The 27,906-nt window shown below is 42.9% G+C and overlaps 1 protein-coding gene across 1 annotated transcript; it reads left to right on the top strand.

The window, feature by feature from the left end:
- Nucleotides 1-27,906, top strand: acbd6 (acyl-CoA binding domain containing 6). The gene is made up of 8 exons (XM_068707341.1): nucleotides 1-490; nucleotides 728-792; nucleotides 1,002-1,098; nucleotides 3,606-3,679; nucleotides 7,883-7,988; nucleotides 11,058-11,147; nucleotides 24,852-24,882; nucleotides 27,022-27,906. Exons 1-8 carry the CDS (start codon nucleotides 212-214, stop codon nucleotides 27,174-27,176), a joined length of 897 nt encoding a protein of 298 aa, XP_068563442.1. The 5' UTR covers nucleotides 1-211; the 3' UTR covers nucleotides 27,177-27,906.

Below are 27,906 nucleotides of genomic sequence, written 5' to 3'. Positions count from 1 at the left end.
ACTTTACAGTACCAGAGACGGACCAACGGTAGAAACAAATCCGGCTGTCACGGATTCTTAACGATAACGGATTAAAAGACGAAATCGGCGCTGAAATACTTAACCACGATATTTAGGAGAGCTACTCTCCGTTCGTCTTTAACGCTTTTCATTCGGATCTACGTCGCACGTCGTCTCTGACGTTACGCTAACGTTATAAACAATAATAACAATGGCTTCTGGGTCGCCGTCGTCCTCTCCGGACACTGCGACGGGATCAGGTACAGATCCAGCCCGGCCCGACACAGGGGAGCCTCTCGGTGGAGCAGGCTCGGACTCTGACTCTGACCTGGGTTTGGGTAAGTTTGACTGCAGCGCCATGGAAATGGGGGACCGATTGGAGGGAGAAGAGCTGGAGCGGGAGTTTCAGTCTGCAGCCGACCGGGTACGAGATCTGGTTCAGACGGCCAGCAGGGACCAGCTGCTGTACCTGTATGCACGATACAAACAGGTGAATGTCGGATACATCTTACTGTTGTCCTGTAGACTAACTAATATAATACAATAACCCCTTAATTACTGGCACCATGTGACTTAAAAATAATAACCACATACATTGAACATCCTTGTGCCATCACTCATTTGTAACAGTTGAGATTAGATATGCATAGATACCTCTACGTTATCATCTGAGGTAATTAGTTCTGGATAATACCAAAGGAATAATCCAGACTGGTTTTATTTTCAGGCCAAAGTTGGAAAGTGCAATACACCAAAGCCTGGCTTCTTTGACTTTGAAGGACAGAGAAAATGGTATGTAGCCTAAAATTGGAAGCCAGTTTTCAATAAATAAGTTCATAAATGGCTTCTTTCCTAAATAAGTTTTCATTTTCAATGAAAGTTCATATTAAAGTTTATTCTCTGTTAACGTCTGTTATTTATATGTTTTTTCCACAATGAAAAACTTTATTAATAATAATAAAACATTATTCTGATTATGATATATTATGATCTTATTACAGGCAAGCTTGGAAGCAGCTTGGAGACATGGAAGCCGATCAGGCAATGCAGGAATACATTTCCTGTGTCAATGTGTTAGACCCTGAAGGCTGCACAAAGGTAATAAGGACCATCTCTGAGAAGTCAAAGCTGATTGCCAACACCAATCTTGATTATAAACTACAATGTATGATTTACTACTGCTTTGTATAATTTGGAGTACCAATATAGTGGATTCAGTAGGGTAGGAACAGGGAGGTTTAGTACAACCTTCTTAAGGGATGATATAAACATCACAGAGGGTGAACTAGTGGCAAACTTGGTGAATTGAAGACATATGTTGTTTGCAGCGCTCATTTTGTTCATCCAATCATGAAAAAGCTCCGACTCCTGTCCAGTAAATTATACGTTGCCTACCGGATTACAACATTCTGCTAAATAGCAAATTCCAACCACCTTTATGCTCATTAAAATAAGCCTTTAGAGGTGTTTAAAATTGGCATTAGTGTTCGACTAAGCTCTGCTCCAGGTAAGCAAAAAAAGGAGGACAAATATAGAAACATCCAATTTCATTGCTGCCCTCTTCTGATGCAGTGCATATTTGTTGCCAGCAGAGGTCAGAGTCACAATGTCATTTTCTCCCAGGCCTCTCGGTGGCTCTTTATTCTCTTCACAGAGCATGAAAAATACATGAGAAGGTTATGTTGTCTTCCTCAATAGCTGCATTTTGGTATATGAATAATGCAAGGAACTGTCATAGTTAGATGTGCCTGTGTGTATCGTGACAAGAAACACTGTTTACGTCTCTACAAGACCTTTGTCATATCCCTATGGTCATATCATTCAACCATGTCAGGAGAGTAATGTTGCCTTGGACAGGCTGTCCTTTGGGGCAGCAGCAGCAGCAGCAACAGCATTCAGTTACAACAACAACAACTTTGTACTGTCTGCTTAGTTAGGAAGAGTATTATTATTATTGGGACACTAAGAACAAACTTGCCAGGTGTGATTTTCTCATCAAAATGTGTGCTGACCGCTGACTAAATATGAATTTAAATATTAAACAAAGCAGTCTGGGTTAGTTTTGCTTTGTCTACACATTGAGGGTTTCACATAAAAAAAACAATGTTCTGAAATTGAGATGATCGCTATGAGGGCAACAATAAGGAGTTTGTTTTGGCATGGTTTTGGAAAGGGCTGGATCATTCTGCTAATTAGTGGGAATTTTAGGCTACAAGTTACCGTTGCTTGCAATTCACTTCTGAGTGTGGCTGCCATGTCCACATGAGGCAAATATCTGGACAAGAGTGTGTGGATTCCTTCTACAAGTGTAGCATACTCTCGAAACGGGAATGTATTCACAGTCACCGAATTCTCTACAAGCACCGACCAGAGAGACGGAAGTAGGTTGTTTTCTCTCGAATTGAAAAGCCAAAGAATACTTTTATGTGTGCCTTAAGAGGCCTGTCACAAGTCCTGTGTGACCTCTTCCTTGCTGCTCTTTTTCCTCTTTGTTCTCCACCTCTATGCTGCCTGCTTTTCCTCTATTAATCTTTCCCCCAACCTCATGTATTCTGTAACCCCTTCACTCTTTTGTTAACCCAACCCCTGTTTCAGTCCTTTCCTTCCATGTTTATGTCTCTTTAATAGCGTCGCTGCCAACCACATGTCAAATTCTGACACATTCTTTTCTCTTTGGCGGGGCAATACGCGCTGAGTCTGCCCCACAGCTGCACAATGCCAAGAAAGAGCCCTGGCAGACAGGCCAGCAAACGCACAACTGTCCCCCTGAAAAGAAGCTGATTGTATTAGTGTTAACAAAGCACCATAGCTTGGCAGTTGCTATTCTTTGGAAACCACAGTCAAATAGTGTAAGTAGGAGTGCATAGACAGAAAAGCAGGGGAGAGAATAATAGCAAGAATTTGACCTCCGTTCCTGCCTCAATTGTTGAGCAGACACTGGCTTTATATTACATTATACTGCAGAGGAGCAGGGCCAGTGCATCAGCGAATATTCTGAGTTTCTGAAGTGAATTAGGTTGTCCCAGAAGTTCACGCACCGTTGTTTTGCTTCGCTTGTCATGTTCTGCCCACTCGCTCTATTTTCTGAAATCAGATTTGTGTGTTGTTTTTTTTTGTGAGTCGAGGTTGGTCAGTGAAGAATAGGCCGGGTAATAAAGTCCTGGTTGAACTGAATGTGGAACACAGAAGCTTAACAAGAGTCACAATTAAGTTGCTGTACATTTTATGTTGGTCTTGTGCATTTTGTTTGACTTTTACGACCTATGAGGTCACGTCTAAAGCCCCAGAGGCTTGTTTCAAAATGCACATTTTGAACTTCATCTGTCTCATGCAGTAGCTTTGCAGAGGTTAAAATCCATAGGTGCATTGAATAGACGGACCAACCCTTTTGTGTAGCGTTGAGCACACTAAACAATAAGGTCAGTACCTCTCGCCATATGGGTTAACAACACAAGCTGCAGAACTAAGCCAAACTAGACTTGGTTGTTGATTCACTCCAGCTATCATTGACCAAGAAGTAGGTTTGATAACAAAGACATTTTAGTATTAACTTTTTTATACGGTGGATATTGTTCGTTAATGTGTGCCTGTCTTTTATTTGACAGGAAAGACGAGGAGCAGAAAGACGAGCGGGCTTCGGAGCAGCAGTCAGCTCTCTATACCAGGAGGAGATGATCAGGTATTTACATCAGACAAACACACACAGAAACGGACAACCATACATCAGAAACTGCTTATTGCATTGATTACGAGGGAAAATATCTCATAGACACACGTGCATTGTTGACTCCATACACATCTCACACACACTCTCTTTATTCAACTCTGTGTTCTGAGATTGTGTTTTCTGAGACCAAAGCATTAAAATGCAATTTCCCAGTTTTTGATTGAGCTGGAACAGAATCAGCTTTTTGCTTCAGTTGTGAATCATTTCTTATTTATTGCTTAGGTCAACTGGATCTTAGTCTGGCTTTGTTAACCACTGGTCTTGATGCTGTATTTGAGTCTATTCAACAGACCGTAACTGCAGTCAGGGCCCGGAGACGTCATACAGTTGTGATTTATGTTAATGAAATATATTCTCCATTTACTTCTGCCTGACAGACTTACTCAAGCTTAAAAACCTCATCTTCATTTCAATGAAAAAGAGCTCTTTTTAGGAGAGGAAAATTAGATGTGTGAATCCTGCAGGTTTTCCTCCTAAATGGCTGCATGCGATTAGTATGCACGGTCTTGGAAAGAGGCGGCCAGAGTCTCCCCTTTTTAATTACGTTACGATTCGGGAGGTACTTTGGGGGAGGGTGGTGATGAAGACCTGCCGGATACAGCAGAGGGAGGCAGGTACAGCAGGTTTCCCACAACGATGCTCCCCATCGGTGATATCCAGTGGCAACTGTGCCCCAGGGGGGAAACCAGCAAGGAGGAAGTCATTAACATGGCACATACACACACCTATGCACTCGTGTGCACACATAAATATACACTTGCCGCTATACGTCGACGCGATTGCATCCGATTCCATGCATAACCTGCCGGAACTGTCACACTCACTGCTCTGCTGCATTTCAATTTTCTCTCTCTCACACACACACATACCCACTCCATATTAAACAGCTAAGCACCTGTTAACCAGACAGAGTTAATTGCATTGCTCATCTCGATGTGTGTGTGTGTGTGTGTGTGTGTGTGTGTGTGTGTGTGTGTGTGTGTGTGTGTGTGTGTGTGTGTGTGTGTATCGACAAAAGCAGGATTGATTAGCAATATCCCTGGGCTACTGAGCTGATCAGTGTGTGATTGAAGAGGCTTTGAATGCTACATTTGTTATTCTCTCACCCACCTTGAAACAGGACTCTGGTAAACACTGGAGGCTTTGATGTCTGGACACTGTGCTGGAAGCCACTGCTGAGTTATTTGAGTTCTCATTGTTTCTCGTACTTCTGTGGAGCTCAGCCATGTTGAGTGTCCACCGGGGTCCTATAGGGGAAGTGATGACTGTGTGTGTGTGTGTGTGTGTGTGTGTGTGTGTGTGTGTGTGTGTGTGTGTGATGGATGGCGTGGTGTTGATCAGTGAAGCTCAGGCCAGGTAGATGAGTGTTCTCCACCACCGTGGCCAGTTTATCCTGATGGATGAAGGACATATCTGCCAGTACACCGGACTGGACCCACACACACACACACACACACACACACACACACACACACACACACACACACACACACACACATGAGCACGCAACACGCTCACACACACACACACATACAGAAACACACACAAAACCCTTGGTACCCCAGCTGCTGTGATGACAGAGTAGCCTGTGACCTTCCCAGCATGCATTGCAGTGCTGTTGATGTTACGTCGTTTATAGGACCCACATTAATCATTTGTTTGTTTATAGCCTGTGTGTGTGTGTGTGTGTGTGTGTGTGTGTGCGCGCGCGCGCGCGCTCACATGCATTCACATGTGAGCTTATTTTAGAAATTGTGTATATTACATGACCTCACGCTACATTAGACGTGTGCTCGTGCTTTATATATATGTGAGGATGTGTCATGCACCCGTCAGGCCGACCCTGTCCGACCATCGACGAAAGACTGATGAGCTGGCCTATTGATTAGTTGCCGGAGAGACGGATGGCAGCCACACATCAGGGACACTTGGGGTCACCATGGCCATCAGACAAGGAAGTGGGTGTGGCCCAGTGCGGAGGCTCATGAATAAACATAGCGCTGGTAATCAGGAGTATGTAAATTAATGTGCTCATACATAACCCAGCAGTGATAAAAGTGTAATGAGTTATTCATAATTCATCACGGGCTGATGAGGAGATGGCGGGAAGAGGGAGGGGAGGAACGAGAGAGCCGGGGGAGATAAAGCGTGTAGATGAAAAGCTGAAGAAAGGGAAGTACAGGGGTTCATTAAAGAACAAACAGCAGACAAAACTTTGTTTGTGTAACCTCACAGTGAACGATAAAATGTGTTTATCATGAGTCACAATGTTTTATCTCCACTATGGGTAGTTTTAGGTTGTAGTTGATCCAGCTGTGTATGTAGAGAGTGAGTATCAGTGGATTCTTAGATTCAGTTGTTGCTCTTTGTATCAAACAAACCGATACACACAGCCTATCGAGCACTTACACACGTCCGATGTCTTACTGGTGATGCTGCCAACTGTGTTTTTGTTGTGTCGTGTGTGTGTTTGACCTGCAAGTAGGATAGATAAACACATTTATTATATACAGCCCCCTTCTCTTCAAGCTGGAAGATGTCAGGAAAAAGACTATTTTACTGTTTTTTAGTTTGAAAACAACAGTGCCTCTGGTTGGTTTTTGGCTGGGTGCAAACAAGGATTTCCACCAAAAAAACTGTTTAGGAGAAGTGGTAAGGAGGGTTTTTTTGATGAATTGAAAAGGGCAAAAAAAATCACCATTTCCCAAAACCCAAGGTGATGTCTTCAGATGTTTTGTTTCCAAAAACCCAAAGATATGCCTTTTACAATTGTAGAAGACAAAGGAAACCTTTCGCATGTATATTTTTTTGTTACAGATTGACGATCAATCGATTATCTAAATTGCTGCACATTTAATTATATCCTGACACATCTATATTTGTGATTAATTTAGTTAGGAAGTGACTATCTAAACAAGAACTCCAATCATTGATTAAATGCCAACACAATGTTGTGTGAAATGGCCCTGCTGCTCTTTTTACCTCTTTTATTTTTCATTAAATTGTAATGACTTTTTATGATGTTAGTGAGTAGAGGTGGTCTTTATTTCAGGCAAAACATTGTGGTTGGTTTGTCACCTTTTTCAATATGACTTTTCTGCATGAATTTTCATCGCCAGAGCTTCTGTATCATCATCATCAACAGAGCAGTTTAAGGTAACTGTAGCCCTAACTATGATAGTGTTATGGCCACGCACTCAACGTAAAGCTAAACAACATTCCCAGTCTGACTGGGACAACAGCCCACGGAGTCTCCTGTGTGTCTAGAGCCAGGTGTGTGCTGTGGGATTTGTAAGGCCCAGTGCAGCAGAGCGAGCAGACTTCAGAGACAGGAACTGGAGGATTTGGCCTTGGGGATGACTGACTTACTGCGTGGGAGTGGTAGAGCGGCTGGTATGCAGGGTTTCTGTCAGACAATAGAGCACTAAATTCAATTAATCTGAATGGCCGGCATTGGGTAAGAGGGGAGGGGAAGGCGTAAAGCTCTAAATGAGATTTCGCCCCTTCTCTCCCCTTCGCCCAGCAGCCCACCACCCCCACCCCCACCAGCACCACTGCACCCTGTCTCCCCCCAGCACTCACTCCTGTCCCCAATGCCAGGAGGTGATTAGACACAGAGATATAATCAGAGGTAGGATAGGATATGTGTGTGTGGTTGGGTGTGTGTCATGGGCCAGTGTTCCCGCGGGATGTGGCGTGTGTGTGTGTGTGTGTGTGTGTGTGTGTGTGTGTGTGTGTGTGTGTGTGTGTGTGTGTGTGTGTGTGTGTGTGTGTGTGTGTGTGTGTGTGTGTGTGTGTGCACTAGTTATGTGTTTGAGTTATCTTTTACGTCTGTGTGGTTGATGACTACATGATATCGTAGCATGGTGTTTGCTTTCCTAGGTGTGCACACACTTCACACATAAAGCACTTAATTGACACAAAAGGCAATTAAAGGGTCGCTTCTCCCGAATTACAGAAAACGTATTTTCTCAGTTTCCCTGTTAGTCTGGATCATAGACTACATACTGTCACCATTTTTCTTGGGACTATTTCTTCGGTAGGAGAAGTGCTCACAGTGAGGTTTGTGGATAATTCAGAGCTAACAGGACTGAATGTGTAAAAAAATCTAATACTGAATGTTCTCCTTTATCTCTGTTTCTGTGTCACTCTCAGGGAAGAGGATAAGAACATCTTTGACTACTGCAGAGAAAATAACATCGACCACATCAGCAAGGCCATCATCTCCCAGAAAGCGGATGTCAATACTAAAGACGAAGAGGTAACTACAGAGCGTAGTGCCTACAAATAAGTCAAGTGAAACTGTACTGATGCCATGTGAGAGATGCTATTTAAAAGTCCAACTTGCATGAATGTATTATTACTAGGGGGCAGAGAGAAAGGGGACTTTATGTATCCAGAGGATCCATGCTCAACCTCCACGTCAGGAGGGATTCACTTTGTTGTCGTGCCCTTTAGCAAGGCACCGAGTCTGTACACGCTGCAGGGTTATTGTTATGTGCTCTGACCCCTAGTGCAGGAGGGCAGGTGAAAATGATCAGTGGAGTATCATGAAAAAATACAGGTCACTGGGGGACGGTTCATGCAGCTCTTTTTGCAATCGTTACGTAACGGTTTCAACGATCTGAACCACAGACACATGGGAACCACTCCTCAGGCAGAGATGAGTAAATTGTGTGAACGGCTATTACCATGGCGAGGTGTTTTCTGGATTGACCCTGATATCCATTCATCTGTCCCCGATTCACTGTCGGCCAGGCCAAATGGCTCGCTCCCTGCCTCCCTCTCATCACCGCCGCTCTTCAGATAAGCAGGCAGTCGGCTCGTGAGTTCCCAGTCAGAGGCCAGATGGTCGAGGGACCTCGGCAGAGGAAGCTTTGTCTGCCCGCTGCCGTTGTTGTCGTTTGTGCTCCTGCAGCGCAGCTTGCTCAACAGCAGAGGGCAATGGTGAAGTAAGTTTCCCATCAGCAAGAAGCCAGATCTGGACCTGCAGCTCAGTGAGAGAGCAGGAACTCTTTAGGTGTGTAGCCAAATATCCACCTGTGTTATGTATTTTTTAGTAGTTGCCAACAAAACCAAATACCAGTTTTGACTGGAGGTATGTGGAGGATTTTCAGAATACATGAGGACATGCATGGTTGATGAACTCATTCCGTCATACTAGTGTGTTCAACATTGCTCTTGATTGCTCAGCCACAGCGGCAGATTTTAACTTATTTTTTCAGCTAGTTAACAAGCAACAGCCGTCTGCAACAACATTGCAATTATATTCAAGTAACAGTAAAACAAAAACTGAAAAATCAGGGAACCAAAAGGAGTTATTCATTGATCATAAAAATACAACACGATCATAACAGTATGTGTCCTGTATGATAAAACATTTTGGAAAGGTATATACAAAACCATTATTGGGGGAAAACAGAAGAAAGGATGGACAATATCAGATTATTTTGTATGTAATTTATATGAAAGTGCTCAAAAAAAGTCAAAAAAGGGTAATCAAGTCATAATCACCTCTCTGGCGACAAGATGGATTGTTTGGATATAAATGAAATAGTTCAATTGTTCATTGTTCCCAAAAGAGAGGACACAGATGTTGACCCCAATTAAAACCTTTTTCCATTAACAATTCTGAAGCAAGATAAATGTAATTTATAGTTTTGTGTTGCATTCCTCCAGTGTGGGAGATGCGAGCCAGTTCATATATTTACCTCTATTTGTCAATAAAATGTTCTTTTTGATAAATCTAATCATTGTTGCTCTTCCAAAATCATCCAAATGCTTGTATTTTGTAGCCATTCCAATCTAATTATGATTGCAAGATTCACTGTAATCTTGATTAGGATACATTTGCATAAATGTATGTTTCCAATGTGATTTTAGCATTATATCACTGCATGTTAGCATCTTTCAAATGTGCAACACCCTTTTGCATACTTGCCTACACTACACTTTTTGTTTCCTGCTAACTTAAACATGCCAAACCACAAGTGTGCATTGAGGCAGAGCTGAGGAGAGAGGATAGGGAGAACAAGACTGTACGGTACATAGGTTTTGGATACACTGACCAGGTGTGCGTAATGTGTCCGTTTGTGTGTCTGGTTAGAGATGTTCCTTCCTTTAGTACAGTAATTGATAATCTTTCCAAACAGCGATGCTTCTTTCCTCCTTTTCAAATGAGGATAAAGGAGGCTTTTACTTATCTACCCTCTTGAGTGGAGAGTGCTTAACATTTATCACCAGTGGTTTACCTTCCTGGATAGGACTATTTCAGCTCTAATCAGAACAGACCCTTCTTAATGCCCAGACTGGCTCGCCCAAACTCTGAATGTTTCTGTTAATGGTGTTTTCTCAGCTTTGAATGCTGCACTTATTCTATTTGACACATTCAATGTTTTATTAATCACTGCAACTCCCCAAAAAGCCCACCTAATTTGTGTGTGTGTGTGTGTGTGTGTGTGTGTGTGTGTGTGTGTGTGTGTGTGTGTGTGTGTGTGTGTGTGTGTGTGTGTGTGTGTGTGTGTGTGTGTGCAGTCTCCCAAAGTAGTAAACTCCGGTCTTCAGTGAGAATGTTGCCAGCAGTCAGCAAGAGAAACACCTGGAAGAGAGGAGGGAGAGAGGGAGAGAGAGGGGGTGGGGGGAGCAACTTATTGGTATTCTGGCCCAGCTCATAAGTATCCATTTTAACATGCAGCCATGGTGATCAATATGATTTAAGCAACAGAATTGAACTTGGAGAGTTTGCTTTACCTAATTGGCCCCACTGAAAAATGAGCTTGTGTGGTTTTTATGAGAACAAGGATCTTGGACCTAAGGGGAGAGAGAGAGAGAGAGATAGAGAGAGAGAGAGAACGGGGTTGTGCTGATCAGGGGTCTTCTCTTGTTTTGCACACAGTGTCTCATCAATGAAGCTTTACAGATGTGTGCAGGTTGCTGTGATTTGTCAAGGAGCCCTCGACGGTCAACGCTTGAAACACCTCACTGCTCTTCTTTACACATACTCACATCAAACACACAAACACACATCTCGTCACTCTGTCCACAGATCATTGTAGAACTGAGGCCCAGAGGCTCTTGAGTTCTGGATGGTCGTGCATAATTTATTTTGTCTGAAAGCAAAGAAACGTTGAGGAGCATGAGGTATAGAGGAGGAGTATGTGTTTTTGGTGTAATTCATAACTGTCTGAAATTACAAACATGACACTGCATGCAATACAGCTGATTTAAACAAAGCAGTGGTGTTAAATGTTTAGTTGTGCTTTCAACCTTTTCCACATGCCATTTAAATGAGCAGGTTCCTACTTATGCTCTGATGTGCGCTTGTTCGCAGGGCCGAGCTCTGCTTCACTGGGCCTGTGACAGAGGACACAAGGAGCTGGTTTCTGTATTATTGCAGCACAAAGCAGACATCAACAGTCAGGTGAGCTGCATTTTCCTCTTTCTGTGATGATTAATCGGTAAATGAATGAGTGGAAGCCAAACAAGCCCCGTTTTGTTGGAAATTGACGACTTCTTGAATAGCATTTACCCAGAAGGTGTCATTTGAAGTTATCACCATTAAAGAACAAAAATCCCGCCTCCAACTTCAGGCTGTTGTGCATTCTAGTTTCTATTTCTTTTTTTGGGGTTTCCACTTCTCATTTTTAACAAAGACCTAACCACATTTGTTTTGTTAGCTTTTAACAGCTACAGCTCCACCGAGTTTTGTTTTATATGGACTGAAAACACCAGTATTGTGTTTCAGCTTTTCAAAAAGTTCAATGAAACAAACCCTCTATAGGAAAATACATTGTGGAACAGCCACTTGCACATAACTAGGGCAGGACTTCAGATCTCTTTTACGTTTTTAGATTACACCTCTAGAATTGCATGAATTACTGAACTTGAGAGCTGGAGTCAGTTCATTTTAGGTGGTGGCAGAACATCAACATTCATGCAGTGCAAAGTTTCACTCACGACAACTGCTTTGCTCGAATGTGTTTGTTTGATCCTTTGCAGTTAAAGAAGATGTGTTGCGACATTTTCCTACACCCGGACACAAGTGTAGTGGCTGTGTTTAGTCTAGAAGTCAGTAGAGAAAATAGAGATGTGTGTTTTAGTGTATAACAGGTGGATTTGGGGCTCATTTCTTGTAACTCTGTTATGCACATGTGTACATGCAAGCTCAAGGCAAACAGTGACATCTCCAGCCTTCCAACTGCTCTTCTCTCTCTCTCCATCCCTTCCAGAAGGTCACCTTTAATTCACTTTGTGCCACAGACAAATCCCTCGGGGCTTTAGCAGACAGAGTTAGCTGGTAGCTAGCATGGTGTTTTGCCTCCCCGAGGTTTAGCAGCATCCAGGAGGCTTTAGCTTTGGCGGTAAGCTGGCTCAGCTGCACATCGGAGAAATTACTCCTCTTCCCTGCCCAGCGGCACGACACAATGCAGTTCACCGGGCCGCACACTGAGGCTTTAACTGTAAGGCCGAATCAATTGGAAGTAATCAGGCAAATTGTTTTATGTTGCACAACCCACATAATCAGGACATTTCACAAATGACTTTCTCTTTTGTGGTCATGCATGGCCCCTTTTGTTTTGAATGCTCACACTGAGAGGGGGGGGGGGGATTTGTGGCGAATGGTTCATAAAAGACTTAACAGTGGGATAACTACGAAAACACTTCACTAATGATTTAGAGCCATATCAAGATAATGACAGCAGAGGACGATTGATGTATAGATGGAAGCTTTTGTCCATTTGTAAGATGCAGCGTCTTTACAGTCATGTATCTATCGGTAAAATATAAATTGATATCCCAATCTGCCAAGACTTTTCAGAAAGAAGGAAACATAAATCTTTGGCCAGGTAGTGATAATGGGTGGATGAATCTGAGTAGACTTTTAATTTATGTCCCTCTCACTTTTGTCTGATTTAACTGATTTTTTTTTTTGTATCAAAACACATGGATGGAAATAATCCAATGCTTCTTCCATTATCTTAAATCATTTGTATTGGAGCAAACAGAGAGAGGATGGTGTAATCTAGAGATCATTTTGGGTGTGTTTCATTATTTAATGTCCTGTTCTGCTTTATAAATGAGCCTTTTTGAGCAACTATGTCTACTCAAAGAAAAGAAAACCTCAAAAATGATGTTTCAGAGGGAGCATTCTTTAGCCAACCAGAGTGCAAACATTTCCTGAATTCATGCATTCCGGCCATCAGGACCTCTTCACCTGCCTTTCTCTCAGGTGTTCGAGGAAGCCGGCTGTGTAGAAGCCTGAGTATTAAAGACACTGGACCTCTGCAGCAGAGTTACTGGTAGCAGATTTATGAGGTGGCAAAGAGGTGGCTGAGAGAAAAATATAGGCAGCTAAATCATACCCCTCTGTCGCAATGCCAAATTATCTCACTACGTAAAGCTTACGGAGCGATATGCTACTCATTAGAACCTGCTCGGACATCCTTTGTTTTGTTTTTTTAACTTGGGATTAAATTGCCAAGGAAAGGAATTAAGGAAGAGAAGAAGGGAAGGACAGTTTGTTGTATTAGAGAAAGAGAAAAACTTGATGGAGCAGCTTTATGCTTTTGTCCTCTTTTGCCCAAAGCCGCTGCCACATGAAATAAAGAGTGTGGGAGGTTGTGTGTGTTCACGAGAGGAATAGAGGAATGTTTGGGTTGTTTGCAGGCTATTAGAGCAACCAGTAATCTCTCTTGACCTCTACCAACTGCCGAACAACCAGTAAATAAAGATCAAACATGATTTATGCTTAATTTGTTGATTAAAAAGGGGAGGGGGACTTTGAGAGTTAAAACAAAAAGTATTATTATTTGCTTGGCAGAGGAGGAAAATCGTTTGAAATTAATCAACTGATTGTTTAAGTGAATTGTTCCCAAACCCTAGTAACCTGCATTAAAGTCTCGTTTGATAGTTAATCCTGGATCAAGGCGCGGGGGGGGGACTACAATAGGTAGTTGTGTGTGTGTGTGTGTGTGTGTGTGTGTGTGTGTGTGTGTGTGTGTGTGTGTGTGTGTGTGTGTGTGTGTGTATACACAAATCACAGCTCTGCCACCTGTCAATTGTAGATCAGGCCCTGGTACTGCACATTAAGCCCCCATCCTCACCGTATCACTGCTCCCTCAGCTAATACACCCAGAGAAAGTGGGGCACAAACTGTGGGAAAGATGACAGTAAAACCTCACTTAATGTAATAATGGAAATTAAGGCTTAGACACTGGACTCGTATTCTGTGTGCTAGAATGTATTTAAGAGCATTAATGAGGCATCAGCTTAAGTTTACATTCCATCATATCACAACAGCAGTGAAAACAGTGCCACCGTACAGTTTGTTCAGCTATAAGAAGTATCATTGTTTTAGAGACAGAATAAGGCAGGGTATCAGATGTTAATATTTTATGGGTAATAACCTTAATATGTCTATGTATGTATTTTCAAGTCTTCGCACTAAGCCAAGCTAACGTCTGCTGGCTATTTACAATACAGACATGGGAGTGGAAACGATTTTCTTCAACAAAGCATATTCTCCAAAATGTTGAACTTTTTCTTTGAGAAGAGTTTAATCAGTGAAAATGAAGATGACTCATTCGATGCTTGGGCCATCCCAAATATTTGGCTTGGTTTCTTTTTGTGTGACTAAGGGTTAAGAGTCACGATGTGTGTTTGTGTGTGTCCGGCCGCTCCCCCTGTGGTCGTTCTCGGTCCAGACGGTGTAATCCCACACCCACACAGGTGGAAATCCCACCTGAAACCCCCCCTCCCCTCCCCCCTCCCTCTAACCCTCACAACAAGCTGTAAGGTTGCCATGGAAATATGCATTTGTAGAAAGGACATGCCCATTCATGGGAACCGGAGTCGAAAAGGCAGGGCTTTGGTTTCGGAGATGCTGCAGACCTACAACAAAGGTCAGGAATGGTCCAGAGTAGATTAATACAATGTCTGACTTACTGAGAGGGTAAGTGACGGAGCCAGGATTAGGCTAACAAAGAGGAAGGACAGGTGAGATGCAGGTTAACACAAAACAAACACAATGCCCAGAAGGAAACATTGTTAAGGTTTAAAGCAGTTGATTTGGAGGAAAAGGCTGTGCAGTTTTAAGCACATGGCCGTGTCTCTTATCCTTTTACTCGACTCATGCCTTCTTTTTTTTTTGCCTCTCAGTGTGTCTTCATCTTTCCCCTCTCCTCATTGCTCTCCCCCCCCCCCTAAAGCTCCCATCCCCTTCACTCCATCCCTCCCACGCCTCCGCCTCTACTTTGTATTAAAACAACATGATCCATGAGGCGGGGAGGGCAACTCGCAGCACCGCTAATTCTAATTAATCCAGCGTGGTAGCACGGCCACGGCAGGCCCCAAGCGCTCCCAGTCTATCAGATAGAAATTCATAACTTAATTGAGGTCAGAGCCTCGAGCCGGCAGAACAAAAGTCTCCAGCCAGGACCAGCTAGATCAATAGTAATAAATATCTGACTGGGCGGCCTACAATTGGTAGAGAGCACACAACAAGTCTCACACACGCAGTCTGCATGTAGAACCTGCAGGCAGATCTGTGTTTGTGTGTGAAGAGTTGAGCCTTCAAGACTGGCAGACTGGCACATATGTTATTGATTTGACATGTTCTTACATTTCTTGAATGTACAGTTTTATTATTTTAGTTAGATTGTAGAAAAGTATTCTTGACTGGTATCAACAGTTTGTCTGCTTGTGTGTAAAATGGCGCGAGGAAGCTCTGTACATACGTACGTATGTGTGGCTGATTTGTAATGGCAGAGTCTCTCTCAAGGTATGGATCCATTGATTTCATATTGATACGAGTGGTATGGACTGACTCGGGCTGTTGATTTATTTATATAATAGAGTGAAACAGTGAATTCATGACTGTGTGAGATCTCAACCTAACTGACAAATGTCAGTGAAGAACTTGGTGAATCTTTATGATATGAAGGGATGTTTCCTCTGATTTCATGTAAGTTAACTGTCACATTTTTACATTAGCTGCTTCAGTATCCCTTCTAGAGCTGCGCTGATTAATTGACCGGACTGATGTATCTTGTGATATTAGGTCATTGCAGACGTCAGTGTTGGCGGAAACTTCGGCTGATAAGTCATAAGACATTGCTGTACAAAAGGCCAGATATACAGTCCATTAAAGATGATTTAGGAACAGCGTCTTCAATACATAGTTTGTTCACCAGAGAGCTCTGACATTTAGATTTTTAACAAATCTTTCTCACTATTCTTTAATAGTCTTTAAATGTAAGATGCTGATCAAAACTGTTTATATATGTTATGTATTCAGTAAGTGAAAGATAAAGTATAAAAAGATTAAAACCCAAATACTGACATGTACATAGAGACAGACCGTTACCAGTTAGTTACCACTCTGTCACCTGTTAGTTAGTTAGTTATCTTGCAGTTAGTTACAATTATCATACCAGTAAGTTAACTGTTAGTTATTAATTAGTTACCAGTTAGGCCTACAACCAATAATTATTTTCAATATCAATCAATCGTTAATTCCCAAGTTCAAGATTCAAGATTGAAATGTCGTTAAAAAAAAAGAGAAAAAATGCAAAATCTGTGAGAATAATCTGCATTTTTGCTTCATTAATAACTTAAAAGATGAATCTACTGTCAAAATGTTTGCATATATTTTCACATTACTCATCAGAAATCACTGGCAGTTTGTTAAAATGTAAACACGTTAGTACAGCTCTTGAAGAAAACTGTTGTCTTGCTAATTAGTTAAATAATCTGGTGTTGCTATGAAAAGGTCCGGATGTACTGAATGTAAAATGAATGGAAAAGATATAAAACGTCAGACTTTCTTATAAATATGGACTACTGCAATTACCAAATAGCACAAGACTGCTCTTTCTCAAAGGAAAACGTGTTTCCTAAATAAGGTGTTCTTGGTTTGTGCCAAATCCCCGGCTCACAAATCAAGAAGCCTGTCAGACGAAATATTCCATTTTAATCAAACTGAACAAATCATAAGCATTAGCATCTGTTCATGCTCATTTTTCACGAAAAAGCATAGTAAACCTGTATCAATATTTATGACATTTCATATTGAAGTCAGCAAAAAAATAAATACTGCAACCTTTATCGTGGATATTATGCAGCTCTACTCTGAACATTTTAGAGCTTTTTGAATTCATGCTTAGCCGGCTGTAGTAGCAAACAAAGAACACTGAACCATCTCATCTGTGTCCTCTACTGTGGTGTCAACTACTTGTGTGATCAAAACACACGTACAGACACACACACACACACTCTCTCACACACATACACACACACACACACACACACACCATGGTGGCTGATTGAAATTCTATGGTGGAGGCATTATTACACGTTTGTATCCCTCCCCTTTCCCAGCACTGCCTCCTATAACTAATGGCTCAGTCAGGCCAGTCATAACAAATATCCAGCAAGATTCGTCATAATTGTGCGTGTGTGTGTGTGTGTGTGTGTGTGTGTGTGTGTGTGTGTGTGTGTGTGTGTGTGTGTGTGTGTGTGTGTGTGTGTGTGTGTGTGTGTGTGTGCGCGTGTGTGTAAGTGTGTTTGTAATTGTGCGACCTATCCCCCTGAATATATAGTGTCTTTAAGAAAGGGAAGGCAGCAAGGTGGGAAAGTAAGAACACAGAATAAATCGAGGATTCAAAGAATAAAAATGGAGAATGAAATAGGATGAAGGCAGAAATAGAGCAGATAAACAAAAATATGAGTCGGTCACATACTGTTTATTCCATAGTGTGTGTCCTTTTCACCTCTCTGGCTATATTAGGACATTATTGACCATATTACTAATCAATCATCATGATGGCTTTATGACAGTATTATATGATATTTGCATGAATGTCTTCTTTTGTGAGGTATCCACTGAATAAGCCAAAAGTAGACATTCATGTGTCTGGTTATTAAATCCACAGTTTCTCAACAGTGTTTCAACTTTGGAAATTATATCATGTTTTATATTGATTACACAATATCAAATTACACATACTGTGATAGAGATTTCCATCCATATTGCACAACCCTAGAGACTATTAGAGGAGAAGCGGGACAATACATCTAAGGCAGGACAAATGTGTGCATGCATGTTCCTCTGCGTGTGTCCACAGCTTGCAGCATTTAATTGGTGCACATTTAGCTGGGCATGGAAGCAGGCAGGGTGTCAGAGCTACAGTGAGCCCCTTCACACACTCACGTGTCTGCAACAGATTAATAGTGGACTCTGTGACACTCCCACCGCTTAGTGCACACATTAATGAAGATATTCAAGAAAGCCATTCCTTGCTTCCTCTTTATAATAGGCTGAAGTGTAATTTATTGTTCCTGCATTTTCCAAAGTGTGTGTGTGTGTGTGTGTGTGTGTGTGTGTGTGTGTGTGTGTGTGTGTGTGTGTGTGTGTGTGTGTGTGTCTGCCTACAGTATGTACGCTTCTGTTAAAGTAGAGGAATCTGAACACACCTTGGTAACGTATAATACACACACACACACACACACACACACACACACACACACACACACACGTAAAAGCCAACGAAGCCACTTCACATTTTATTTGCCACACTGTAAGTCTCCCTTATAGCGTTCATATTTAGTACTTGCTGCACATTAGCTCAACTCGATGAAATGAAGGCTGTTGCCGCGCTTGTGTTAAAAGGGCCTATCGGACACAGATACAGTTATGAATCTATAATATGAGCACTCAGAAAAGAGCCAGCGACTTGACAGTAATAGTGCGGCCTGAAGAGCCATTCCAGCAGGTAACAGTCCTCTTTGCCATCATCAGCTGTTGTTTCTTTCTTATTGGCCATTCACTGGGCCTTGCCTACACTCAACTATTTGATTTCCATCGTTCTTAACCGTCCACATAAATTGTCAGGAGCATTAAAGCTGTCCTCGACCGTTGCAGACAGAGCAGGGTGGAGGGGGAGAAGAGAGTGAGAGAGTGAGAGCTGGATACAGACAGCGAGGGGAGGGGACGGGGGTGAGGAGAGAGAATAAACAAAGTAAGTGTTTTGCCTTCCATCAGTCTCCCGCAGTACTCAGCTTTATGAGTCCCTCACTCCAAATGCCTTAGCCGCAGCCCCCTCTGCCTGGCCATTGATTTTCATATTACACTCTTTTATGTATTTATTTATTTCATATATTTCTTTTTAAACATCATCGATGAGCCGCAGGAGGACAGACGGGGCCTCTGGCGATGTTAATTCTCAGTCTCAACCTCATCCTCCTCTCTGATGGCTTTAATGGAGGCTAAGGTGTCCCACGGGATCAGGCAACCTCGGCGACATGGGGAGGGGAGGTGAGTGTGGAAGGGGGAAGAAAAGAACAGGGTTGGAGAGAACAGAGATTTAGTGAAAAAGAGAGGCTTCTTTTGTCTGGAATGGCAGAGAAAGGCAGGAAAATCAGGCTATTGTGGATAAAGGAATGTCCAGCCGTTTAAAGGAGCTTTTACACTCACATCGAGCTTCAGTTACTCTTGTTATCCTTTGCTCCAGACCTACAGGAGATGTTTTGGGATGGACGACATTTCCTGAAGTAAGGTGTGTCACACTTTTAGGCCTCTTGACAATTCTGACATAATAAATATCTATAATCCCTGGCATCCTGTAGGACCCCCCCGTCAGCCCTTGACCTCTGAATCATTCAGGATTTCCCCCCCAAGCAGTGATGTTACTGATGGAAGCTATGGGGGCGGGGGGGGGGGGGGATCACCCGGGCACCTCAAGGACACTCACAGGAGGTGTGAAGGACGGGGAGTTTTGGCGTCAGGCTAATTTGACCGTGGGTGGCAGTGCTCACACGCTGAGTGGCAAGGTTACCTCTCCCGGCTCAGAGAGGAGACCCAGATTCAATTAGTGCTGGCCCCGATCTGCAGATCCTTTTAACACAGGGGTGGGGGGGGCTTCCCAACACACACACATATATGACATTTAACACACACACAGCAATCATAGGGTACACTCATGTGCATGCACAGGCCTTTACATACAATAATACATACTTATACACCTACGTATGTTTGTATGAGCATTTCTTGCTTCATCTATGGATTGTTATATGATGATACATTACATACATTATGTCATCATCATACAGGGGACAATGGACTTTTGGAAACTTTTCTTCGTTGTTGCATTTAAGGAGATTTGAGAGTTAGGTGCTGTGTGATAGGAAATATAAGATTTACAATAACATTATGGAACGTATTGGGCGAATTTAGTGAATGTTCTTTTGCTTCTGTTCTACAGCTGACTTTAATATCTCAGATGTTTAGTTTCCTTAAATGCATTAACTAAGGGAGCATTTTCAAACTGCACATCTACGTGACAATAATATAACTTTTATATTTAGATATAGCATACTAAATGTTCTTTATTATAGATTACGGTAAGCAGAAAAGTCTGCAGCATTAGTAATACATTTAGTAAAAAGTGTTATAAGTTGGTTCTGTCTGGTCCGTGATGTCGTTGCCAGAGTAGCTGATCTGGTTACAGATGGGATCCGGTGAAGGAGGGTCTTCTTCTCCTCCATCTCTCTCAGCTCTGTGTTCTGCGTTCTGATTAATGGCACCTGCTCATCATAATGCTATCTGCCGGAATCTGCATACCAATGATCCCAGACGCCTATCGATTCACCCCTCATCTTCCCCGCACACACCCTGGAGACTGATTCACACACACACACACACGCACGCACACACACACACACACACACACACACACACACACACACACTGATACCCTCTCACTCTCCCTCCCCCCTACCACTGTCATTATAAAAGTCAGCAGCTGCTGCATGCATTGATCATAAATCATAATTGCTTGTCCATTTTTTCCCACTTGTTTAATGTTGCTGTCAGGGACAGTAGGGGGGGGAGGCGGGGAGGCGGGGAAAGGAAGAGTGGAAAAAAAAAAGCCCTGAGAAAGTTTACCGAGACACAAAGATGAGATGAAGAAAAAAAGCGGAAGTGGAAATGGAAAGGAAGAGTTGGAGAGAGAGAGGATATGATGGTGAGAATGAATAAATCTACAGTTTAATACAGCTGGTGGTCATTAGAGGAACTGCAGCTCAGGACTTTTGTATATTGGTTTCACATCTTATGAAACATGTTGAAAGTATTTTTTTTTTCCTTTTAGCTGTTGCAGATAACCCACTTCCTTTGACAGTGTTGTAGCCCACTGAAGAATAAAACCCTCCTCTTGTTCAGTGACGTAGCCAAAATGTCTGCCAGTAATTTTGGCTAAGGTCTCGTTTGTTAGCTGTAATTACATTAATGTCTTTAAATGACTGTAGCGATGATTTATGGATGTTGAATTACAGCACCTTTTTGTAGCATTTATTTTAAATAAAAACATGAACGCTTTTACAGTCTATGGGGTCACCAAACACATTCACACACACTGTGCTTTCTTCAGTCTCAGACCTGACAGACCTTTACCTTCAGTCCACAATCTCTCCTCTGGCTCGGACTCAGACAAACAGAATGAAAGACAGATTGAAACCCAGTTTCAAGAGGAGATAAACTCAAGGGAACTCTGTGTCCTATTTGTATTCCTGACTGAGTTAAGTTTCCGCCTCCGATGTGCCCTTGATCCCTTCACGTAATGCTGGTGTAAACAGCTTGGGTGACTGTTTGCAGTATTCTTGTCCTGTAGTCCAAGGTCCGTGAAAGCAGACAGATGGAGAAAACAAGTTAAACCACTTTCCAGAAATGAACACAACATCTGTGACAGTCCCTTTGTGTGTCTCCTGCAGATAAACAGAGTTACAGGCAACGCTTTATTCGATCCTTGTTGACCTCAGTCTGACTCCTGCACTCCGTTGGGACAATCTGACAAAAAGACACAAACGTATACACACACGATCATCTTTCATTGGACCAATTTTGAAGTAGTTACAGTATTACTTTGGATCTGTAAAGAAATAAGACTGCGCTCATAAGCTTCCTACATCCTTGCTTTGCTGTCTTTCTCTTTCATCCATCTCGCTTCACTTTGTGTGTGTGGTAAAAATGATAGATTGGTGTGACTTAAATTCAGCAAAACTGCAATTGTACTAATAGATCAATCCCCATCCACGCTGCTCCTAAGCATATTGCTCCACCCCATTAGGGTGATACACTACACAGTGCTGGATCTCTGCTGCTGCTGGTATTGTGCAAGCAGCGGCTTTATTGAGCACTCTGCTGACATCCAGCCCAGCGTTTCTGCACCGCAAGGGGAAACTTTGGACGACATGTAAAAGCAGGGGTTTGGTGTGACACGTCTCCGTAATGGGATGGGAACAGGGGTGCACCAGAGAGAAGGGGAGGGGGGTAGCTAACTGCAGGTATTGGGGGAGAGTGGTGGGCTGAAGAGGGGAGGGAGTGTCTCTTCCAGGCTGCTTCCAAAGCAAATGGAAGACAATCCAATTTCCTGTGATTCCATCAAGCCTCCGTCCTGGATGAAGGGGCATTAGGGAACGCTGAGAGGACAGGCCGCTGACCCCTCACATGAACATGCAAGAAGCATGTACACCGCGCACACACACACACACACACACGGGCAAAATGTTTCCTAACAAACATGTACGTTTACAGGCAACATACTCTATAACAGTATTTTCTTTTTGTCTCCAGTGTCGCTGCGCTTTAAGGCGTGTGGTGTTTGCTTGTGAATTATCAACCACTCATTCATACTTTTCTGTGTGTGCTTGCTGAACGACTGACTGCAGATTAGCGCTCGTAGCAGATTAGGGTTTAAACCCCTTACACTTTAATTATAACTGTATGTATTTGTGTGCATCAAGGTCTTATACTTTGCCCCGGCTTTAAACATCTGTCACTGCCCCATTGTTTGAGAGAGAGAGAGAGAGAGAGAGCGAGAGAGAGAGCGAGAGAGAGAGAGAGAGAGAGAGAGAGAGAGTGTATGTGTGTGAGAGTGTGAGTGTGAGTGTGAAAGTAAGTTAAGTATGTATTTTCCTCTTTATGGCAGAGCAACCCCAGGCATTTTCTGTAAAAAAAAAAAAAAGAAAAGAAAAAAAAATGCCTGGGCAGTAAAATCTCTCTCTGTCTTTCTGAATCATTGTGAGAGACAGACACAATGTCCTCAATACATCACTGGTTGCTACTTAACTCGCAGACAGACAGCATTGTTGTCTTGGGTTAACTACGGCACGCTTTCCACGCTGGTGGCGATTTGCATCTGTGCTCTGTGATCCACCCAGAGGGAATAGAAAGCTCTAATCCAATCAGCAGGTCCCCGAAGTGCTGCTCCTGAGTGAGAGAGAGACACACAACAATAGGATCACTCTGCACCGGGCCCTGCTAGAGAGGGGAGACAGGAAGGGGACGACGAAGGAAAGGAAAAGGCTCAAGACTTAGGAGAAGGCTGAATGGAAAAGGGAGAGAAAGAAGAGGAAAGAAAGGAGGGACTGGAAAAAGAGAGAGGTGCCGGTGGGAGAGGTAATGAAAGAAAGGAGATGAGGGAGGTGTGGTTTGGAGAAAGGGAGGTCAGAAGAAGAAGAGGAAGAATTTGATGAGAGTAGGGGAAGGACTTGAAAGTAACCAAAAACAGGAAGGTGCATGAGAGGATCTGCTGTTGGAAGGGCAAAGGTGGAAAGACTAATGAATAATTTCGCCGTAACAGTTTCAGTAATTTGGAGGTAGTTCCACTGCAGTGACATTTTAGGGCACCGAAGGAAATGTCAGTGCGCCTGCTTGCTTTTAATCCGTCTCTGAGAATTTGAGACCATTGTGCTTGGCTCAACGACTGCTCTTGTTCTGTGACTGAAGGCAACAGTTAGACCATTTATCATCATTATGAGGTGCAAAGGCAGGCTGGAACAGTGATTAAGAACTGGAGCGCCTGTTGATGATGCCTGTCACATATTGTCTTATTATGCCTACACACACACACACACACACACACATACATACATACATACACACATACATACATACATACATACATATATATATATATATATATATATACATATATATATATATTTATTTCCTCATTCCTGTGTCCAATCCACAGTTCTAGCAAGAATTATATCTCTGTCATTGACGCCTTGACCCCAGGTATAATTTTTACCGTACACCCACAAATCGGCCTGCACACACACTCACTCACACGACACGCACACACACACGCACACACTCTCACTCACACACACACACACACACATACTTGCACGAGACCACCACTGAACCTCAGGTCACCCTCTGACACTCTTCTCTCCATTGTCCCTGAGTTGTTGTGTGTCAGGGTCACATAGCCCCCATGGTTGATTCATTTAAAAAGATAACGCCGTAAATATTAAATATTTTTTACAGGAAAATACCGAAACCAAAAATGTCTTGCTCTGCTAACAAGTATTTACACTCAGATTGTCCCTAACAAATGTAACATCCTGTTTCAGTAACATGTGCTAAAAACTGTGCCCAGCTCTTCTGAAAATAAAATTCAGTATAGGGATATTCTTGTTTCACACACAGATGTTTCAGAGAATGTATGGTCATTAAAATGTTCCTCAAAAGCATGGAAAAATCTTGCAAATGTGTTGATTTAAATAAAGCATGAACAGGAACAGGAAAATGGGAGTTTTTCCTGTTCCTCCCACTACACCCAAACTACTTAAATACCGCATAATGCATTGTTGTTTGTTGACAATAAGAACAGTTATGGAATCAAGTCTTCAAGACCTCATATCTAGTTTCCACTGTGACCACACCACGTGTCGGGGAGCAGCAGACATGAGGTTGAGATTTAGAGTTGGGGCTAACACTGGTTGTGATATTAATGCTGGAGGCACCTCTACTGTTATATGGTGAGTTTCAGCAGCTCATTGGTTCAGGTTGATCAGAGCTGCAAGTCACCTGCAAGTTGAAAGATTTAATTTGCAGGTCACATGTTCCTCAAATCAATATCTCATCCTCTCATAATTCGCATTTGGTACAATGAAAACGTGGCACCTTTTGTCCACAGCCAACAAGTAGGAGGAGATTGGTATTCTAGAAGCTGTTGACTCTTGGGAAGTTTGAGCAAAGTAATTTCTCTCATACCAAATGCTCAGTGTATATTTTGTTATTTCTGATATTATTATTAAGACTTGTTTTGTCTTACAGGATAATGAAGGACAGACAGCACTACATTATGGTAAGAAGGACCTTCTTATTCATCTCTATAGTCCAAGATGTTGTATACTCACTGTATATTTATTTTATTTCCATGCTATAAAGCTTTTTGATAAGTGTATGTATGTTTATTTTGCATATGGTGAATATCACATTTTGTAAAGAAACTCTTAGCCTCGATCGGGCCCTGACATCATTGTGTTGCCTGTGTGGAAACTCTCTTTGTATGCAGCTGCTTGTTTTTGGTTCTTTGCCAACATTTGTCTCAAATTTGTCATCTTTCCCTCCGCTTCCTCCCACACTCTCTCCTCCATACCTCAGCTTTATTTTCTACAGTTGTTTTTCACCCAGTTTCTCTTATTCCACTCTGTTGTATTCTGCAGGTACATGCGTGCGTGCGTGCGTGCGTGCGTGCGTGCGTGCGTGTGTGTGTGTGTGTAATAATCGGCAGACCTCCCAGAGGAAATCAACTCTGGTCCTTAGACTCCCCTGACCCTCTCATGCCCCAACACAAAAGTCCCGGAGGGGCGTTTCCCCTGTCCTCTGAGTGTGTGTGTGTGTGTGTGTGTGTGTGTGTGTGTGTGTGTGTGTGTGTGTGTGTGTGTGTGTGGCTGCACCATCTGTCCCCCAGCTTGGTGGCGTTGGTGTATGCATGTTGCATCACCTGCTGGAGATCTGCACACACAAACACACTCGGCAAAGGAAGCCCCGAGGATGGGGCATAAAAAGATGACTAATAAACATAAGCGATGAACTCCAAGAGACAAATAGCAGAGAATGAAAATTCATTCCCACCTCTCTTTGCACAGGGCCACAGTGGCTGGCAAGTGATTAATTGAGGGTTTACTGCTCACCATAAATTGTTCTCCTCCTCTAGGGCTCCCCCGAGGGCCAGCCACTTTTTACAGCTCAAGGCCCAGGCGAGACACCCGCCACGCGCACACACACTCACACACACACACACACACCACGAGCTAAATAAAATGCTGTTTAGAGCAACAAGAGGAGGACTGCAAGTATGGCTAGAAAAATAAGCCACGGTTTGTTAGTCTGATTCGGCTGAAAGATAAGTGACTCTTGTGGCGTTTGATGCTTACACACCTCGTGCTATTCATAGACACAACTTGAGCATGCACACGCACTTGCTTACACACTTGGATGCATTCCGACGTATCATCATATCTCATGCACACAGCCAGTCAGCCAGCCACCCTGGGCTCGAGGTTAAAAGGCCTGGCTGTCAATCACTGCGGCTGCTGACATCAGCGATCATGGCGCAGCACAGAGTCCGCTCTTTAAGAGGAGCGAGCGATTGACACCGACGGAGGAGAGCACTCAGAACAACAGAGGAAGAGAGAGGGTGGGGGGGGATGAGGTGCCAGAGGGGCGAGAGGTGCATTGGGAAAGCAGAGACATGCTAACTGGGTTAAGAAAGAGCATGCCTCCCCCCTCTTCCTCCCCCTCATACATAGAGAGAGAGAGAGAGAGAGAGAGAGAAGACCCTTTTAGTGGGGCACAAATTGCCAATGGGGCAGAAATGAAGTGTTTGAGAGAACCACAGGTCCAGGCCGGTGTCAGTGCTGGGCCTGCAGATTGGCTTTTCATTAACTGCAGCACTGTGCATACTGTACTTGGCAGAAGAAAGGGATGAGGCACATTTACTCAAAACTAGTTCACATCATCCTAGCAGTCTGTAATGAGCTGCAGTGATCCATCAAATTCCCACTTCTGACATTATTCTAGGTAAGAATAAATGATAGGCAGTACAACAACGCTCCTCTGCCCTGATTACAGGTCCATTGTTTAAACAAGACTAAGACTTTGAGCTAAATGCTAACATCAGCATGTTAACATGCTCACAAGGACAATGTTGACACATTGATGTTTAGCAGGATTAACATTTACCATGTTCGTCATCTTTGCTTAGCGTGTTAGCATGCCAACATTTGCTAATTAGCACTTAATATAAATTGAGCTGAGGTTGATGGGAATGTCATTAGTTTTGTAGGAATTTGGTCATAAACCAAAGTACTGGACACATTGACACCCAAACAGCCGTGGCCAAAAAAACAAAATGCCTTGCAGAAAGTGTGCATAAATGTTTGCTTTTTGTCCTTTTTAACTGTAACTCCTCCGTCACTTTTCTCTCTTCTTTTCATAGCATCGGCGTGTGAGTTTGCCGACATCGTGGAGCTCCTGTTGAACGCTGGAGCCGACCCGTCCATCAAAGACATGGAGGGCTCTCTCCCCGAGGAGGTCACTGAATCCAGTGCCATCTCCTCTCTCCTGCGTCAGCACACGGCTCCGAAAGGCTAGATAGGGCATCTTCCAGCACGTTTCATCCCTGCTCCGCTCATTTGCTCTTCATCATCCCTCCTTAATCCCTGAAGAGACTCTGTTCATCCCCAGCAGTTAGTAAACCAGGATTGCTGATATAGTTTTATTTTATTTTATTTTCAAATACTTGAGGTGAGTTTGATTTTGTTGGCTTAGCTCTTTGGAGGGTGTAAACATTAGCCCTTCTATTTGATAAGACATATGAAACGAAGAACACCACATGTATTTTCATCTAAATACTGTATATTGACTTTATATGCCCAGTAGGGTTGAGTGATATGACGATTACTGCGAGCACTGGTGCAGATTTTGCTATACTGAGGTAGTTATACCTTAAATATCTCTTACTTTATTCGACCAATGCAGGTAATGTTGCAAATCAATGAGCAGGACTGCTGATTGGCAATATTGGAATGACAGGATTTGTGCATCAATGTGATAAAATATCTGGATTTGCCAGGTATTTAAGTCACTGGACAAACCAAAAACAGACATTCCCATCCACTTATTTTATCTGTAAACAGTATGAAATTCCAAAAAATTCATAGTCAAATAAAATATTTTATACATATCGCCCACTCCTACTGCCCAGGTCTGCCGATCAACCAGGCCTTTCAGTCAGGGTCAGCCCTCTCTGACCATTTGTTCATGATTCAGTTGTTACGTTCAAGGAATGCTTTAATCATTTGTCACATTAAAGTCTTCAACA

Source organism: Cebidichthys violaceus, unplaced genomic scaffold (genome assembly GCF_023349555.1).
Source record: "Cebidichthys violaceus isolate CVI_PGR_0920_01 unplaced genomic scaffold, fCebVio1.0.p SCAF_13, whole genome shotgun sequence".
Classification (NCBI taxonomy): Eukaryota; Metazoa; Chordata; class Actinopteri; order Perciformes; family Stichaeidae; genus Cebidichthys; species Cebidichthys violaceus.
This window is presented reverse-complemented; position numbering and strand designations above follow the sequence as displayed.

Excerpts from the sequence above, each read along its gene's own strand:
- acbd6 (XM_068707341.1), top strand. The coding sequence starts at position 212 with ATGGCTTCTGGGTCGCCGTCGTCCTCTCCGGACACTGCGACGGGATCA. Across the intron at positions 11,148-24,851 it reads AAGCAGACATCAACAGTCAG|GATAATGAAGGACAGACAGC; the intron begins GTGAGCTGCATT and ends TTTGTCTTACAG. Across the intron at positions 24,883-27,021 it reads ACAGACAGCACTACATTATG|CATCGGCGTGTGAGTTTGCC; the intron begins GTAAGAAGGACC and ends TTCTTTTCATAG.